General features: G+C 31.7%; 1 protein-coding gene across 1 annotated transcript; it reads left to right on the top strand.

Moving 5' to 3' along the window:
* The first annotated feature begins 4,764 nt into the window (after nt 1-4,764).
* LOC139888653 (uncharacterized) lies at nt 4,765-5,296 on the top strand. The gene is made up of 2 exons (XM_071871649.1): nt 4,765-4,980; nt 5,078-5,296. The coding sequence occupies exons 1-2, from the start codon at nt 4,765-4,767 to the stop codon at nt 5,294-5,296; spliced, it is 435 nt and encodes a 144-aa protein (XP_071727750.1).
* Nucleotides 5,297-17,423: the final 12,127 nt, after the last annotated feature.

Genomic DNA, 17,423 nt, shown 5'->3' on the forward strand with positions numbered 1-17,423 from the left:
TTATGTACATCTAATTGTGGACAACTAGTTGTAGGTTACTAACGAGGACAGCTGACTTAATAAACTTAAAACATCAAAATGTATTAAAAGTGTTGTAAATATATTTTGAACATACTTTGATATATATGTACATATTTGTTATAGGTTCCTGAATCGACCAGTGGCCAAGTCTTACTTCCCGATGAAGTAAAAAATCTGTGAAAGTGAGTTATATTCCCACTTTTAAAATCTAATATTTTTGGGATGAGAATACATGCAGGTTTTATAAATGATTTACAAAATAGACACAAGTACGTGAAACTACATTCTATGGTTGAATTATCGAAATCGAATATGCCCCTTTTTATTAAGTCTGGTAATCTAAGAATTAGGGAACAGACACCCTAATTGACGCGAATCCTAAAGATAGATCTATTGGGCCTAACAAACCCCATCCAAAGTACCGGATGCTTTAGTACTTCAAAATTTATATCATATCCGAAGGGTGTCCCGAAATGATGGGGATATTCTTAAATATGCATCTTGTTAATGTCGGTTACCAGGTGTTCACCATATGAATGATTTTTATCTCTATGTATGGGATGTGTATTGAAATATGAAATCTTGTGGTCTATTATTATGATTTAATAATATATAGGTTAAACCTATAACTCACCAACATTTTTGTTGACGTTTTAAGCATGTTTATTCTCAGGTGATTATTAAGAGCTTCCGCTGTCACATACTTAAATAAGGACGAGATTTGGACGCCGTCCAAAAGGCCTGACAGGCCAGCAGCTGTATTTCACTTAAATTAAAAAGGGTACTTTGGTCTTTTCATTTGTGGACTGATTGGTGGCTTTAATATCAATTTTAGATCCACTTTTGGATCATTTTCACATCCACAACTCTCTCATCACATCTTAGAGAGAGAGGAGAGTTCTAGAGAGAGGAAGCTTCAAATGGTGATGAAGGTGGTGATTTTTGCCCAAATTGGAGTGGTTCTTGGTGCTTGTTGGTGTTTCTAGCTACTAGAGCTCGTTTTGGTGATTGAGGTAAACCCTAATCCGAATTGTAGTGTTTGATTCTTGTTTGAGTTAGGGTTTGTGTTAGGTAGAGTTATAAACCCATTTATTGTGAAATTTGGGGGTTTTGGGTAAGATTCATGTAAGTAAGCCTAAATGGGTGACTTAGGGTTTCGATTGATGAAATTGTAAGTTTGGATCTTGCATGTGTTGGTTAAACCTTAGAACACTTGTGTACTAGGTATTTTGGTTTGTGTTGACTTGATTTTGGATTGTAAACCCTATTATGGGTCAAAATGGGTTTTATGTTGAAATGGGTTAAGTGTTCTTGATTTTTTTGGTGTCAAATGATAATTTTGAGATACAATCACTAGTTGTAAGTGATTTTAGGTACTTTGGGTGTAATTTGACAAGTCAAAGTGAGTTAAACCTAATTTGATCAATGGAAGTCAAACATTGGTGTTAAGTGTTAAATTGGTGATTTTATGACATAATCACTAGTAATGGTGCTTATGGGTCAAACTTGACTTGTTTTTGTGGTTAAGTACAATTTGGTTCGAGTTGCACTTATGGGTTGATTTTGCAAGATCAAGTGCATTAAGTGTTAGTGTGTACTTGTTTGAATGGGTTGGAATTACCACCCGTAGTGGTAAATTGGTGAAGTCCTTTTTAGGTGCCTAAATGGGCGGGTTGTTGAGTTAGATAGAATCACTTGGTAAAGGGTGTTGGAGTCGAATTCTCTCGTAGAGAATGTATGTTGATTGTTTGTATACCTATATACGTATTATAGGTAAAAGCTTGCTCGGTTGCGTTTGGTGGAGATTTCACGCATGGTTTGTATTGCTCGAGTTCGAGGTGAGTGGAATAATTATGCGTGTACGTATATAATGTATTTATTTGTGTAGCGTGGAATGTGGAATTGTCGCGGTGTTCAAGACACCACATTCTACGTAACGAGTGGAATTGTCGCGGTGTTTAAGACACCACTCATTGGTTTGATTGACATATGGAATTGTCGTGGTGTTCAAGACACCACATTGTCATGGGAGTGGAATTGTTGCTTTGTTCAAGACACCACTCATTGGTTTGATTGACATGTGGAATTGTCGCGGTGTTCAAGACACCACATTGTCATGGGGGTGAGTTAGTTGCGGTGTTCAAGACATCACCCGGGGATTAGTGATTACGCTGCGTACGTACACTAATGGATGTTATGAACTCCGACGGTGTTTCGTGAGTACCGTTCCCTTGTACGATTGGTTAACCATGGTTGTGTGAATTTTGTATTAGCATATTTAATTGTGATCTATATGTTATTGGTGTTGCTAGCTTATTGTGAATTGCGGATGATAGTTTATGCATAATGTTTGCATGGTTGTTGAATTGCTAGCTTGTATGCGGTATTGTGTAAGTGATTGCAAGTAGGTATATTATATATATATATATATATATATATATATATATATATATATATATATATATATATATATATATATATATATATATATATATATATATATATATATATATATATATATATATATATATATATAATTATTGCATTCACTAAGCCTAGGCTTACCCCTCTCGTTGTTTACCTTTTTACAGGTATTGTGTTATTGATGCTAGCTAGTTGTTAGACTAGACGTACAGGAGCGTTCGGGCTTGTTGGGGTAGCTTTTGGATAATTGGACGCGGATGGGGGATTTGGTAGTCCCCGGGATTATGCTCATGGTATCGGGTTGGGTTGTAGAGTCCTAATTCGTAAATATATATATAAATGGGTCGAAATGGTCGCTTTGTCGTAATTTGGGTTGATGTGGGCCCGGTGTTGTAAAACTCAATTTTTATTGTGGAAATCTCTTAATTATAATTATACTAATGTGTTGTGAAAATCGTTTTGTTTAAAAGTGTTGGGAAGCGGGTTTTCCGCCTGCGTGAAATTGAAAAACTGAGCAGAAACTTTTAGTTCATTTGGACGCCGTCCAAGAGGCTTGGACGCCGTCTTGGTCTTTGTAACTGGACGTCGTCCAAGAGTCTGGACGCCGTCCAGATGGTCTGGTAAAAAAAAAAAAATTAAGTCGTGTTTTTGGTAAAACGAAGTTGGGTCGTTACAGATGTATGGCATACGTTTTAAATGTTTTCAGTTCATGAGTTAGGTAAATTTGAAGTTTGGCTCGAGACTTAACAAATACTGCAAACAACAGTTTTTCCAGGAATTTGTGCTGGGCATACCTTCGCGCGCCGCACAAATGTGAAGTTTCAGATGCTTAACCCCTTAGACTATTTTTGACTTGGTTCCACGACTAAATGTGCGCCGCGCATACTTGCGCGCACCGCGCATTCCCCCAGACCAAAATTTCTTTGTTGTTTATCTTTCACAAACTTTTTTCCGCTTAACCGCAACACCGATTAACATGAAATTTGGATAACATGCTCATATATGATTTCTCATCATGGGAAAATTGTCGGATACCCGACCTGACCCCGTTGACTTAGACTTTGACCAAGTTTGACTTTTAGTTAAACTTAACCGAATACTTATGCAATCATTCTAACATGCTTTTATATTTGTATCATGCATCAAACTTGGCAACGTGATTCACATGCTATATATAATCAAGTCGTAACGAGCCATATGACTAATTGAACAACTTTGACCAATCATGTTTACCGTTATTGATACGACCTACTTGTTTAGGTCAAGACTAGCATCCATTCTTGCACATATTTACTTGTTAAGTAGTTTTACCTTTGTACACTCAAGGTGAGATCATAGTCCCACTTTTACTCTTTTAAACTTATATTTGGGATGAGAAAACATAAACGTTTCGTTTTACAAAGTGAACACAAGTACGGAAACAAACATTCTACGTACGAGTTAGAACAAAAATCCTCAATTAGATTATCATTAGTTACACTTGCCGGGTATAAGCGAGAACTTATGTTGTATGGCCATATGGGTTTGACAAGCCCTCATTCGGACTGTTCACTACCGTTATTCGGATGAAATATATTTTCGAGAAACAGTGTAGGTTCTAACACTATGTGTATGGGGTTCGTGGAAAGTTAAGCCTTGATAATTGGGTGCTCGTGATAACAATTTTTTAGAATGGTTTACTATTATTTCAACGTTATAAATCTTGTAGTTCATTTGTACTTACTCACTTACTTACTTAAACCTATGATTTTACCAACGTTTTCGTTGACAGATTTCTATATTTTCCTCAGGTCCTTGAACAATAGGTGTTACATGCTTCCACTCACTATTTTTGATACTTGCTTGGATGTCGAGTATACATGCATACATGGAGCATCTTTTGACTTACTTTTAAATCATGTCGCATAGGTTTCATTTGTACGTTATAGTTGTAATGTAAATAGTCGTTGAACTAATTTTGTAAACTTGAAACATCTTTACATTTGAAATGAATGCGACATATTTTGGTCAAACATCATTTTAAAGACTTATGACCACGTAACGGGACCTAAGTAAACGACGCCGTCAATGAAGATTTTGTCGGTTCACTACATACTTCTCGATTTTGGGGTAAGTTTCATACCGAAATGGGTACTCAAGTGAAATTGAGCACCGCCTTTCATCCTCAAACGGATGGTAAAAGCGAGAGGACCATCCAAACCTTGGAGGATATGCTTCGGGTGTGTGTGATTGATTTTAGTGGAAGTTGGGATGAGAATTTGCCATTGGTGGAGTTCTCATACAATAATAGCTACCATGCTAGTATTAAAATGCCATCATATGAGATGCTTTTATGGGTGGCGATGCCGAATCCCGATTTTTTGGGGTGAGGTGGGTCAAAAAGAAGTTGGTGGTACCGAGGTGGTTCTTGAGATGAACCAAAATATTTACGTGATTCGTGCTCGTCTCAAAGCAGCACAACATCGACAAAAGTCATTTGCAGATAAGCGTAGTCGACTGGTTGATTTTAATGGAGGCGATATGGTGATGCTTAAGGTGTCGCCATGGAAGGGTGTAATTAGGTTTCAAAAATGGGGAAAACTTGCTCCTCGGTTTATTGGACCTTTTAAAGTGTTGGCACTTGTTGGTGAAGTTTCTTATCGTATGGAGTTACCCGAAGAGCTTAAGAGAATCGATAACACATTCCATTTCCTATCTTCGCAAGTGTCTTGCGGATGACTCAATGTGGGTACCGTTGAATGAGATTAATCTAAATAACAAGCTAGTGTATGTGGAAGAGCCGATTGCTATTATTGATGAAAAGGTTAAAGTGATTCAGAATATGAAGATTCGGAAATATAAGGTGCAATGACGTCACCGAAAAGGGTCCGAGTGTACGTGGAAATCTGAGGAATTTGTGTTGGAAAATCTGCCCTCATTACATGCTGTGTGGATTGTGGGGATGCCATCGGGTGCAAGTGGGGGAGAGTTGTAACACCCCATATTTCAGGTGAGGAACGACGTTTCAGATGTCGTCGGTAAAGTGCGCTCTATGTCATCGCTAAACGTGCGCTCTATGTCATCGGTAAAGTTGAATCTAAGACTTGCACGGAATTTGTAAGTTAAGGAATGAGGAACGATGTTTCAGAATGGAGGAACGACGTTCCATATGAAGGAACGACGTTCCAAAAGCAGGAACGACATTGTGATCAAGGGAATGGGTACCAGGTGAACAGAATGAGCTAGAGGCCATTTTAGGAATGACGTTGTCACAAAAAGGAACGACCTTCTTACTTAGGAACGAAATTCCATTTGCAGGAACGACGTTCCTGTGTCTGACCTGTGTTTTAAACCCGTTTTAAAAGGGTCTTAAGTGGGGGTACGTTGGTTTTTTCACAAGAGAACGACCCTATAGCAGATGGATCAGTTCTAGTTCTATTCTAATTTCATTTTCAACCCAACCAAACCCTCTCAAACATTCTAGAGTGAGAAACCCATTTCTTGAGATAGAAAGCTTGATTTGGGGAAGAAGGAGGTTTAACCTCACCAAAGTGCAAGTGTAAACTTTGTTCGTCTTATTTCTAGCTATATTGTGATAGTAGTGGTAAGTCCTAACTCCAATTTTCATTCAATTTGAGGTTAGGGTTTGGATTGCATGTTCTTGATAAGACTCATCTAGCTCATAAATGGGTGTTTGAAGCTAGTTGTGGCTGTTGTTGACCCTTGTTGGTGGGTTTTGGGTTGGAAAACATTTTGGTCATGTGTAGACTTGCAATTTGGGCATAATCACTAGTGTTAGTGTTGTTGTTGGTGATTGGAACCCAAATGGTTGTGTTTAGAAGCTTGGTTTGGGTGAAAACTCAATTTGGGTCAAATGAGTCATTTGGTTGAATTGGGTGATGAAGTGCTCCTAGCACTTGACCATAAATTGTAGTTTGTTAAGTTGAGGACCAAATCACTAGCTAATTGAAGTGCTCCTAGAGAAGTTGAGACTTATCTAATTGCTCAAGGTGAGTGGAGTATTTATATGTGAGTGTATATAAATTGTTGTTGCGGGTTTAGTGGCGAGTACTGTATGATTGTGAAGGAATTTCTCTTCGTTGGCCACTTGGTGCATTGTGGTGAGTGATGTCTCTAAAAAAGTGACTCGCTCTTTGTTGGCCACATTGCGTTGGGGGAAAGTGGTGAGTGTGATTATGTAAAGACCCGTCCTTATCCACCTGGACGAAGTCATCAACATTTGGTCCCATTGCGATGATCGACTCCAAGTAATGTCCTTAAATTGAGCAAATGCACAGCGGAAGACTTAATTCGTACCTGAGAATAAACATGCTTTAAAGTGTCAACCAAAAGGTTGGTGAGTTCATAGGTTTATCATAACAATCATTTCAATATTTTAATAGACCACAAGATTTCATAATCATAAACATAATACACTCGCAAGTGTATGTAAAGCATTCTAAGTGGTTGAGCACTTGGTAACCATACTTAACATTTAATCACATCGCATATTCCCTTTATTATGAAATCTCACTACACCGTACCAAGTGTAGTCACCGAAACGAAGTACTGTGCAACCGTTGAATACTGGTCGTCCAGTCCGATTGGGGTTGTCAGGCCCGATAGATCTATCAACAGGATTCGCGTTTACAATAACATATGTAAATAATAGTTACCAAGCTATTAGGGAAGATATGCAGGGTGGTACAACTCAACGTAGAATATATTTTAAGTACTTGTGTCTATTTCGTAAACATTTATAAAAGCAGAGCATGTATTCTTAGCCCAAAAATATATATTGCAAAAGCAATTAAAAAGGGAGCAAATGAAACTCACCATACTGTATTTTGTAGTAAAAATACATATATCATCATTGCACAAGTGTAAGGTTGGCCTCGGATTCACGAACCTATATTATTTGTATATTTATTAATATACATAATTGTAATCGAACAAATATATATATATATATATATATATATATGTATTTATTATTAGTGATATAATTTTTATGTTAATAACCTATATATGTCATTTTATATATATTTTAAGTAAATAACCATATTTATATAGTTAAGTTTTGTATTAAATATATATTTGTATATCTATATTTGTTTTATAAATAACTTTTGTTTGTTAACTTAATGATAATACTAATAATAATAATACTAATAATAATGATATTATTGATAACAATTATAAAAATAATACTGATAGTTTTATTGATAGCTTAAAAAATGGATAATAATGATAGTAAATTTTAATAATAACAGTATAGATAATGATAATCATAATAATAATAGTAAATATTAATGATGATACTTATAACCATAATAATGATAATTATGCTATTAGTAATTATAAGTATATTGATAAAACTAATATTTATAAAAGGATTATAATCTTAATGTTAATGATAATAATAATAATAATCATAATAATAATAATAATAATAACAATTATGCTACTTATAATAATAATTATGATACTAATAAGAACAATAACAATAATAATCATAATAACAATTATTATCATTATAATAACTAGTAATAATAATAATAATAATAATAATAATAATAATAATAATAATAATAATAATAATAATAATAATAATAATAATAATAATAATAATAATAATAATAATAAACATAATAATAAGAATAATAAATAAAAATGAGAAAACTACCTCACAAGCTTTTAAAAAAAATTACTGCCCACGCTCGGGCTCGAACCCGAGACCTCTCGATATCCAACACAACACCCTAAACATTCCTTCTGTCATGTATTTCTGATTTAAAAACCCATCCCTTTAAATATAACCGTACCCTGTATGTTCTTCTTCTTCACAAACCCACTCGACTAGAAACAAAGAAAAACCAAACATACTAACGACTTGATTGTTTGAATTTGGAAGTGTCATTGATACAGAAACGATTGGGTATGAGTAACTAAACTAATTAAAACAATAAAAAAAAACTAGCTGAACAGACTAGGAAGAACACGTTGAATCCTTAAATCAAAATACGAATTCTAGTGTGTTTTAGATCACGATTAAAACATGAAAAAGATTTAATTTCCCTCCTAGAAACTTTCTGGATCCTTAATTGATTTAGAAACAATCAAATGAATTCAAATTTCCCTATGATCACGATAGTTGACTTTTTGAAAAACAACCTTTGACTTCGAAATTAAAGCTCGATAAATGGAATTGGATCTTGAAACTTTATAGAAAGATTACATAAATGATTCCTAACAAATCTGAATTACTGGATTTTTAAATTAAAACTGAAATCGAGCTTTTTGAATTTTGATTTCAATACAGGGGTCGACATATTTATATTTGTTTCTGTTTTTCTTTTTCCTTCTCAATTGCAGTACACAATTCTTAATATATGGACAATAATATTTGTGAATCGAATCCTGAAGCAGTATAGTTGATTGTAATTTAGTGAATGGGGTCGACAACTTATTCTTCAAACAAACAGGCAAATAAAAATACAAAGAAAAAGGACCTAAAATTTGATAGAGATGGCTAACTGAATTCAATCTGTTTTGTGATTTTGATATCGACATTGTTATCAATTTAGAAGACAAATTACACAGAGAAAATAGGGATTTATAATAGAAATTATAACTTTAGGAATTTGTATGTATACAACCGTATATATGTATCTGTATAATACATTTATATATATCTGAATAATATATCTTTATCTGTGTTTTATATATGACTGAATTTGTATGGCTGTATAACAAGTATATCTATTCCTGTATATTAAATCTATAAAGAAAAACATAATAATTATACATGCATTAATCTTTAATATTAATTTTGTTAATAACAGTAAAACTAATAATAATAATAATAATAATAATAATAATAATAATAATAATAATAATAATAATAATAATAATAATAATAACAAAAATAATGATAATAATATCAATAATATTAATTAACACTAATTGTACATATCAAATTTCATATATATTAAGAATAATAATAATAATAATAATAAGTAACAATGATAATAATGAAAATGATAATAATATTATTGAAGATGATAATAATACTAGTTATAATAATACTATTATTATTAATGTTAATAATAATATTAGTAATAATAATATTACCATCATTTATATATAACAATTTCGTATCTATAGATTATATATATTTCTACTACTACATATATAATTATGTTTTAGATAACATGTAACATAAATATATTCATTATATATATTGAAACAATAATCTCAGAGTACACCTTTAATACTTTGTTAACGTTGACAAATTTATGTTCAAAGTCATTTACATTCAATATACTCTCCATAATTAACTAAACATTTTTAAATAACAGTTTTTAAATTATCTTAAGTTATATTCCATAATAACTAAATTGCATAATAGTTTAATTTATAATATATATTTATTTACATATATTCTTATTTATATATACATTTCTATTTATAATTAAAGGTTCGTGAATCATCGAGCACAGTCAAAGGGTAATTGATTACTTGAATATAAATTTTCAAACTTTCTAGACTCAACCTTACAAACTTTGCTTATCGTGTCGGAATCGTATAAAGATTATAGTTTAAATTCGGTCGGAAATTTCCGGGTCATTACAGTATCTACCCGTTAAAGAAATTTCGTCCTCGAAATTTGATAGAGGTTGTCATAGATAACAATAAGAATGTTTTCATGACGAATATGAGATGATAATGGAGTTTTATCATCATTGAGTAATATAGATAAAATAATTTGATTACACGAAGAGTATAAGTGAAGCTATCGCAAGAGTGTGAAATGAGTAAACGTATATTCGTTTAACCGATGACGTGGTTATGATTGATTTCCGGAATTCATGGGATTTAAAGAAAATCTTACGTTATAAGATTTAGTTCTTCGGCAATTTAAGAAATCAGGATCTTCTTTGATTAAATGAAATAATCTATTTCGATTGCTCTGCCGGATATCTCACTATAAATTCACCCCCTTCATTTCCTTATTTTCCCACTACTCATACATTTTATTCTTTCTCCCTCAATTCATAACTTAAAGTATTCTTCAAAATGCTCCATCCCGTTCTGATTCTTGTTATACTTCTAACTTTCATATCTTTCATTCTTCTCTTTTATCTGCCGCCAGAAAAACCTATTCACTTCTATTATTTCCTTGGAATTATAATGTTTTTAATTCTCCCGTGTCTTTACGTTGCAATACGTATTGATATACACGGTTTGTAGTTTCTGGGTGGTTGTTGGGTTTTTTATCTTCCTTTATACTTCGATGTCCCTGCTTCTGTCTTCTATAATTATTGTCATCCACAGTTAATGCTCTCTCCTATTTGCTGCGATTTATACTCTAATTTTCTATTTTTGGGGCTTTATTATTTCGTTTCCTCTTCCCGTCCTCGAGTCAAGCGAGCAACTATCCGAAATTCGTAGGTATGAAATTTGAAATGAACATAGCTAATGCCTTAAGAAAGAAATGGTAACGGCACGATTTTTGATTTGTCAAATTACCATAATATTTTGGAAAAGACCGAATCATCAAGAAATATCTTTCTTGATATTTTTAGAAATAGAATGTAAAAGTCATGTAACATGGAACATGATGATAGTACTGTGAATCATCACATTCCATTAGAAACTCAACATGACTTACTGTAATATAATCACGTTGATCAAGTGTCATTATATTATACTAACTCATACTCCAGTTCCCAACACTACTTTAAAAACATTCATACTTCAATTTCGAAAGTTTCAGATTTTAGAAACTAACATAGTTTCTTTTATGATGTAGAACAGATATTATGGAGAGATAAATGATCTTAGATAAGAATAGTTGTGAAAATATCTCCATAAATATGGAGGATATGTATCATGGAAGATACGAAGATATCTTATAACATTTAGGATAAGATGATGATGAAGAATAATGTCCACAAAGGTTTAGAATAAGGGGTAAGGTGTTTGCTAACGATTTCAGCAGACACAGAATCATTTGGATCCTTCGAAGATGGGTTTAGTTTTCGTGATTTATCCACAGCCTCCATCACACTTTGCTCAATCCGTTTTCCAGTTCCAAACCTTCTCTTTTTCTGAGCTTTTCCAACATTATTCTTTATCATCAAGCTTTTTACTTTAAAGTCATTTACAGTTTTTGCTGCTTCATCAGCATTTCAAGAACTAGTTCGTAATTCGGGGTGTTTTTCAGAAACTTCACATACTAAGTATGTAATTCGTGGGGATAGACGTTATATATTTATATAATTATTGAAGTAGGAACGCTACGAGATTTCAAAATACTGTTTGCCGATCTTCAGTAATTGTTATGGCAATTCTTGTTACAACGTGCGGATGAGTATACAGTCAATTTTTAATGAACAATTATAATGGCTTTTCAGAAAGACTTAAACCATTGAGTAATGGAGTTGTTGATAATTTTACTTTTGATGTGGTAGAATATGAAAGGTTCCCCAATAATGATGGCGAAAGGGCAATGTGTCTATCGAGGTTAGAATAAGACTAGTCGAAGTTGACTTACTGGAACTGTTACGAAAACTGGTTACTTTAAAACGGAATCGTAAAATTATTTTTGATAATATTAATGCCAATGGAGCTGGCACAGATACAGGTTAAACGTTTACTTAGTTTCCGAAAGCTTTTCAGGTGCATAAATATATGCAAAGATCTTTTCTTCCATAGATGAAGTGCGGTTGGTTCAATCTCTCGATTGAGGTATTTTTAAGAATCATGATAGGTTTGAACGCGGATTGTAATTGTCGAGGTACAAATGAGGTTTAAGGTGAAATCAAGTGGCAAACTTGAAGAATTGTTTAGTTTCATATGTTATAATCGATATTTTAATTCATTTTAATTGTCCAAAGTTAGTAGTCCAATAGTCCAATAGTCCCATAGTTCATATATAGTTTAATATATAATATTCGAATTAATTAATACATATCGTGACCCGTGTACCGGTCTCAGTATTGATCACAACTCAAACTATATATATATTTTGGAATCAACCTCAACCCTGTATAGCTAACTCCGTCATTTGCATATAGAGTGTCTATGGTTGTTCCAAGATAGATATATAGATGGGTCAATATGATATGTCGAAACCTTGTATACGTGTCCTGTTATTTAAAGTGCATAAAATAAATACATAAATTAAATAACAATAAATTAAATTGCGATAAATAAAATGTAATACGGAATTAACAGTTAGCTGGGAACAGTTAGCTAGGATTTTGTCAGCGTGGATTCTTAACAAAATTTCTCATAATTAATTTATTTGTTTCTAACAAATTTTATTTTGTCCAATGTTTTCTTCATTATCCACTTGTTGGATTCTGATAGGTAAAAATCCAAATATGAAATTGGTTATTCTGCGGTGAACGGATCTGTATCTCTGTGGATGTAAGTAGGATAGGAAATGACTGTTGAATCAGATCCGAAGAATGTACAGTGTAACTTATTAATGTGAAATCTAAATATTCCTCGGGTACTACCTACCCGTTAAAATATTTTCACCATTAACAGTTTGTACAAAAGAATTTTAATTACTATCTTTATGAAAATATATTTGCATATATATTTTCTTCAGATGTAATCATGGATTTAATGAGTCAATAAGATATTAAACTCATTTTATTTATCGATAATACTAGATTACAGAATCTCTAAAACTTTTAGAAATTACATAATCGCCATATCGAGCGAAGATAATCGATGTAGAACGATATGTAGAACGATGATTATGCTAGAGGTACAGAATGAGATGTTGAAGCATGTGATGTTGAAACTTAGGTTGTTGGTGGTACTGGTGTTGCCGGTGATGTTGTTGGAGCTGGTAAATTTTGCACCATATTCTCCAAATTGATTACTCGAGCGCAAAATTCGTTGACTTCTTCTATTATTCCGGGATGGTTGTCGGTCGAAACGAGCGGATGAATAAGGTTTAGAATTTTAGATAGGAGATAATCGTGATGAGCTACTCTGGAGATGAGGCTAAAAATGGTGTTTCGGATAGGTTCACCGGTAAGTGCTTCAGGTTCTTCGCCAAGAGGTGAATTCGGTTGGTGGAAAGGATCCCCTTCTTCTTGCCTCCCATGATTCAGTCGACTACGAACTCATCAGATGAATTGGTTGGTCCATTCCGGTCATACTGCTTTCGGAGCTTGAGTGGGACTCCATATCGGAATCCGAGGGACTTGAAGTAGTGGTGAGTTCCATTTCGTACAATTAGATAAAGGGTTTTCGATATGAAATGATTTTCGGATATCGGATGTTATTCTAATTACATAGAATACCTATACATGGTACATGAGATCCTGTAGATTACGGTGGGAATTAAGGAAACATGTCAGACAAGACTTAATGTGATGCAATTTGAATTTTTCTGTACTCCGTCTATGCAATAATTGCAATAAGACGCGTCGAGACTGAAAATGATAAGTAGATATTTTTTGAAAAATGGTGGTAAGCAAACACTTTTAACATGCAGACCAGGTTCAAGTCTAGACTCATTAATATAACCTAACAACTACTAGGTCGAAGTCCAGACTCATTAATGCATCCTAACAACTCCTAGTTAGACAAACTAATGCAAGACCTGGTTCGCTAGGAACACCTCTCTGATACCACCTGTAAAGACCCGTCCTTATCCACCTGGATGAAGTCATCAACATTTGGTCCCATTGCGATGATCGACTCCAATTAATGTCCTTATATTGAGCAAATGCACAGTGAAAGACTTAATTCGTACATGAGAATAAACATGCTTTAAAGTGTTAACCAAAAGGTTGGTGAGTTCATAGGTTTATCATAACAATCATTTCAATATTTTAATAGACCACAAGATTTCATAATCATAAACATAATACACTCGCAAGTGTATGTAAAGCATTCTAAGTGGTTGAGCACTTGGTAACCATACTTAACATTTAATCACGTCGCATATTCCCTTTATTATGAAATCTCACTACACCGTAGCAAGTGTAGTCACCGAAACGAAGTACTGTGCAACCGTTGAATACTGGTCGTCCAGTCCGGTTGGGGTTGTCAGGCCCGATAGATCTATCAACAGGATTCGCGTTTACAATACCATATGTAAATAATAGTTACCAAGCTATTAGGGAAGATATGCAGGGTGGTACAACTCAACGTAGAATATATTTTAAGTACTTGTGTCTATTTCGTAAACATTTATAAAAGCAGCGCATGTATTCTCAGCCCAAAAATATATATTGCAAAAGCAATTAAAAAGGGAGCAAATGAAACTCACCATACTGTATTTTGTAGTAAAAATACATATATCATCATTGCACAAGTGTAAGGTTGGCCTCGGATTCACGAACCTATATTATTTGTATATTTATTAATATACATAATTGTAATCGAACAAATATATATATGTATTTATTATTAGTGATATAATTTTTATGTTAATAACCTATATATGTCATTTTATATATATTTTAAGTAAATAACCATATTTATATAGTTAAGTTTTGTATTAAATATATATTTGTATATCTATATTTGTTTTATAAATAACTTTTGTTTGTTAACTTAATGATAATACTAATAATAATAATACTAATAATAATGATATTATTGATAACAATTATAAAAATAATACTGATAGTTTTATTGATAGCTTAAAAAATGGATAATAATGATAGTAAATTTTAATAATAACAGTATAGATAATGATAATCATAATAATAATAGTAAATATTAATGATGATACTTATAACCATAATAATGATAATTATGCTATTAGTAATTATAAGTATATTGATAAAACTAATATTTATAAAAGGATGATAATCTTAATGTTAATGATAATAATAATAATAATAATAATAATAATAATAATAACAACAATTATGCTACTTATAATAATAATTATGATACTAATATGAACAATAACAATAATAATCATAATAACAATTATTATCATTATAATAACTAGTAATAATAATAATAATAATAATAATAATAATAATAATAATAAACATAATAATAAGAATAATAAATAAAAATGAGAAAACTACCTCACAAGCATTTAAAATAAATTGATGTCCACGCTCGGGCTCGAACCCGAGACCTCTCGATATCCAACACAACACCCTAACCATTCCTTCTGTCATGTATTTCTGATTTAAAAACCCATCCCTTTAAATATAACCATACCCTGTATGTTCTTCTTCTTCACATACCCACTCGACCAGAAACAAAGAAAAACCAAACATACTAACGACTTGATTGTTTGAATTTGGAAGTGTCATTGATACAGAAATGATTGGGTATGTGTAACTAAACTAATTAAAATAATAATAAAAAAAACTAGCTGAACAGACTAGGAAGAACAAGTTGAATCCTTAAATCAAAATACGAATTCTAGTGTGTTTTAGATCACGATTAAAACATGAAAAAGATTTAATTTCCCTCCTAGAAACTTTCTGGATCCTTAATTGATTTAGAAACAATCAAACGAATTCAAATTTCCCTATGATCACGATAGTTGACTTTTTGAAAAACAACCTTTGACTTCGAAACTAAAGCTCGATAAATGGAATTGGATCTTGAAACTTTACAGAAAGATTACATAAACGATTCCTAACAAATCTGAATTACTGGATTTTTAAATTAAAACTGAAATCGAGCTTTTTGAATTTTGAGTTCAATACAGGGGTCGACATATTTATATTGGTTTCTGTTTTTCTTTTTCCTTCTCAATTGCAGTACACAATTCTTAATATATGGACAATAATATCCGTGAATCGAATCCTGAAGCAGTATAGTTGATTGTAATTTAGTGAATGGGGTCGACAACTTATTCTTCAAACAAACAGGCAAATAAAAATACAAAGAAAAAGGACCAAAAATTTGATAGAGATGGCTAACTGAATTCAATCTGTTTTGTGATTTTGATATCGACATTGTTATCAATTTAGAAGACAAATTACACAGAGAAAATAGGGATTTATAATAGAAATTATAACTTTAGGTATTTGTATGTATACAACCGTATATATGTATCTGTATAATATATTTGTATATATCTGAATAATATATCTTTATCTGTGTTTTATATATGACTGAATTTGTATGGCTGTATAACAAGTATATCTATTCCTGTATATTAAATTTATAAAGAAAAACGTAATAATTATACATGCATTAATCTTTAATATTAATTTTGTTAATAACAGTAAAACTAATAATAATAATTTAATAATAATAATAATAATAATAATAATAATAATAATAATAATAATAATAATAATAATAATAATAATAATAACAAAAATAATGATAATAATATCAATAATATTAATTAACACTAATTGTACATATCAAATTTCATATATATTAAGAATAATAATAATAAGTAACAATGATAATAATGAAAATGATAATAATATTATTGAAGATGATAATAATACTAGTTATAATAATACTATTATTATTAATGTTAATAATAATATTAGTAATAATAATATTACCATCATTTATATATAACAATTTCGTATCTATAGATTATATATATTTCTACTACTACATATATAATTATGTTTTAGATAACATGTAACATAAATATATTCATTATATATATATTGAAACAATAATCTCAGAGTACACCTTTAATACTTTTTTAACGTTGACAAATTTATGTTCAAAGTCATTTACATTCAATATACTCTCCATAATTAACTAAACATTTTTAAATAACAGTTTTTAAATTATCTTAAGTTATATTCCATAATAACTAAATTGCATAATAGTTTAATTTATAATATATATTTATTTACATATATTCTTATTTATATATACATTTCTATTTATAATTAAAGGTTCGTGAATCGTCGAGCGCAGTCAAAGGGTAATTGATTACTTGAATATAAATTTTCAAACTTTCTAGACTCAACCTTATAAACTTTGCTTATCGTGTCGGAATCGTATAAAAATTA

The sequence above is a fragment of the Rutidosis leptorrhynchoides genome, chromosome 2 (genome assembly GCF_046630445.1).
Source record: "Rutidosis leptorrhynchoides isolate AG116_Rl617_1_P2 chromosome 2, CSIRO_AGI_Rlap_v1, whole genome shotgun sequence".
NCBI classification, from domain to species: Eukaryota; Viridiplantae; Streptophyta; class Magnoliopsida; order Asterales; family Asteraceae; genus Rutidosis; species Rutidosis leptorrhynchoides.

Bases quoted from the DNA above. Each gene is read 5' to 3' on its own strand.
- LOC139888653 (XM_071871649.1), top strand. From the start codon at position 4,765: ATGAGATGCTTTTATGGGTGGCGATGCCGAATCCCGATTTTTTGGGGT. The intron at 4,981-5,077 runs GTGTCGCCATGG...TTGTTGGTGAAG, and splicing joins GCGATATGGTGATGCTTAAG to TTTCTTATCGTATGGAGTTA.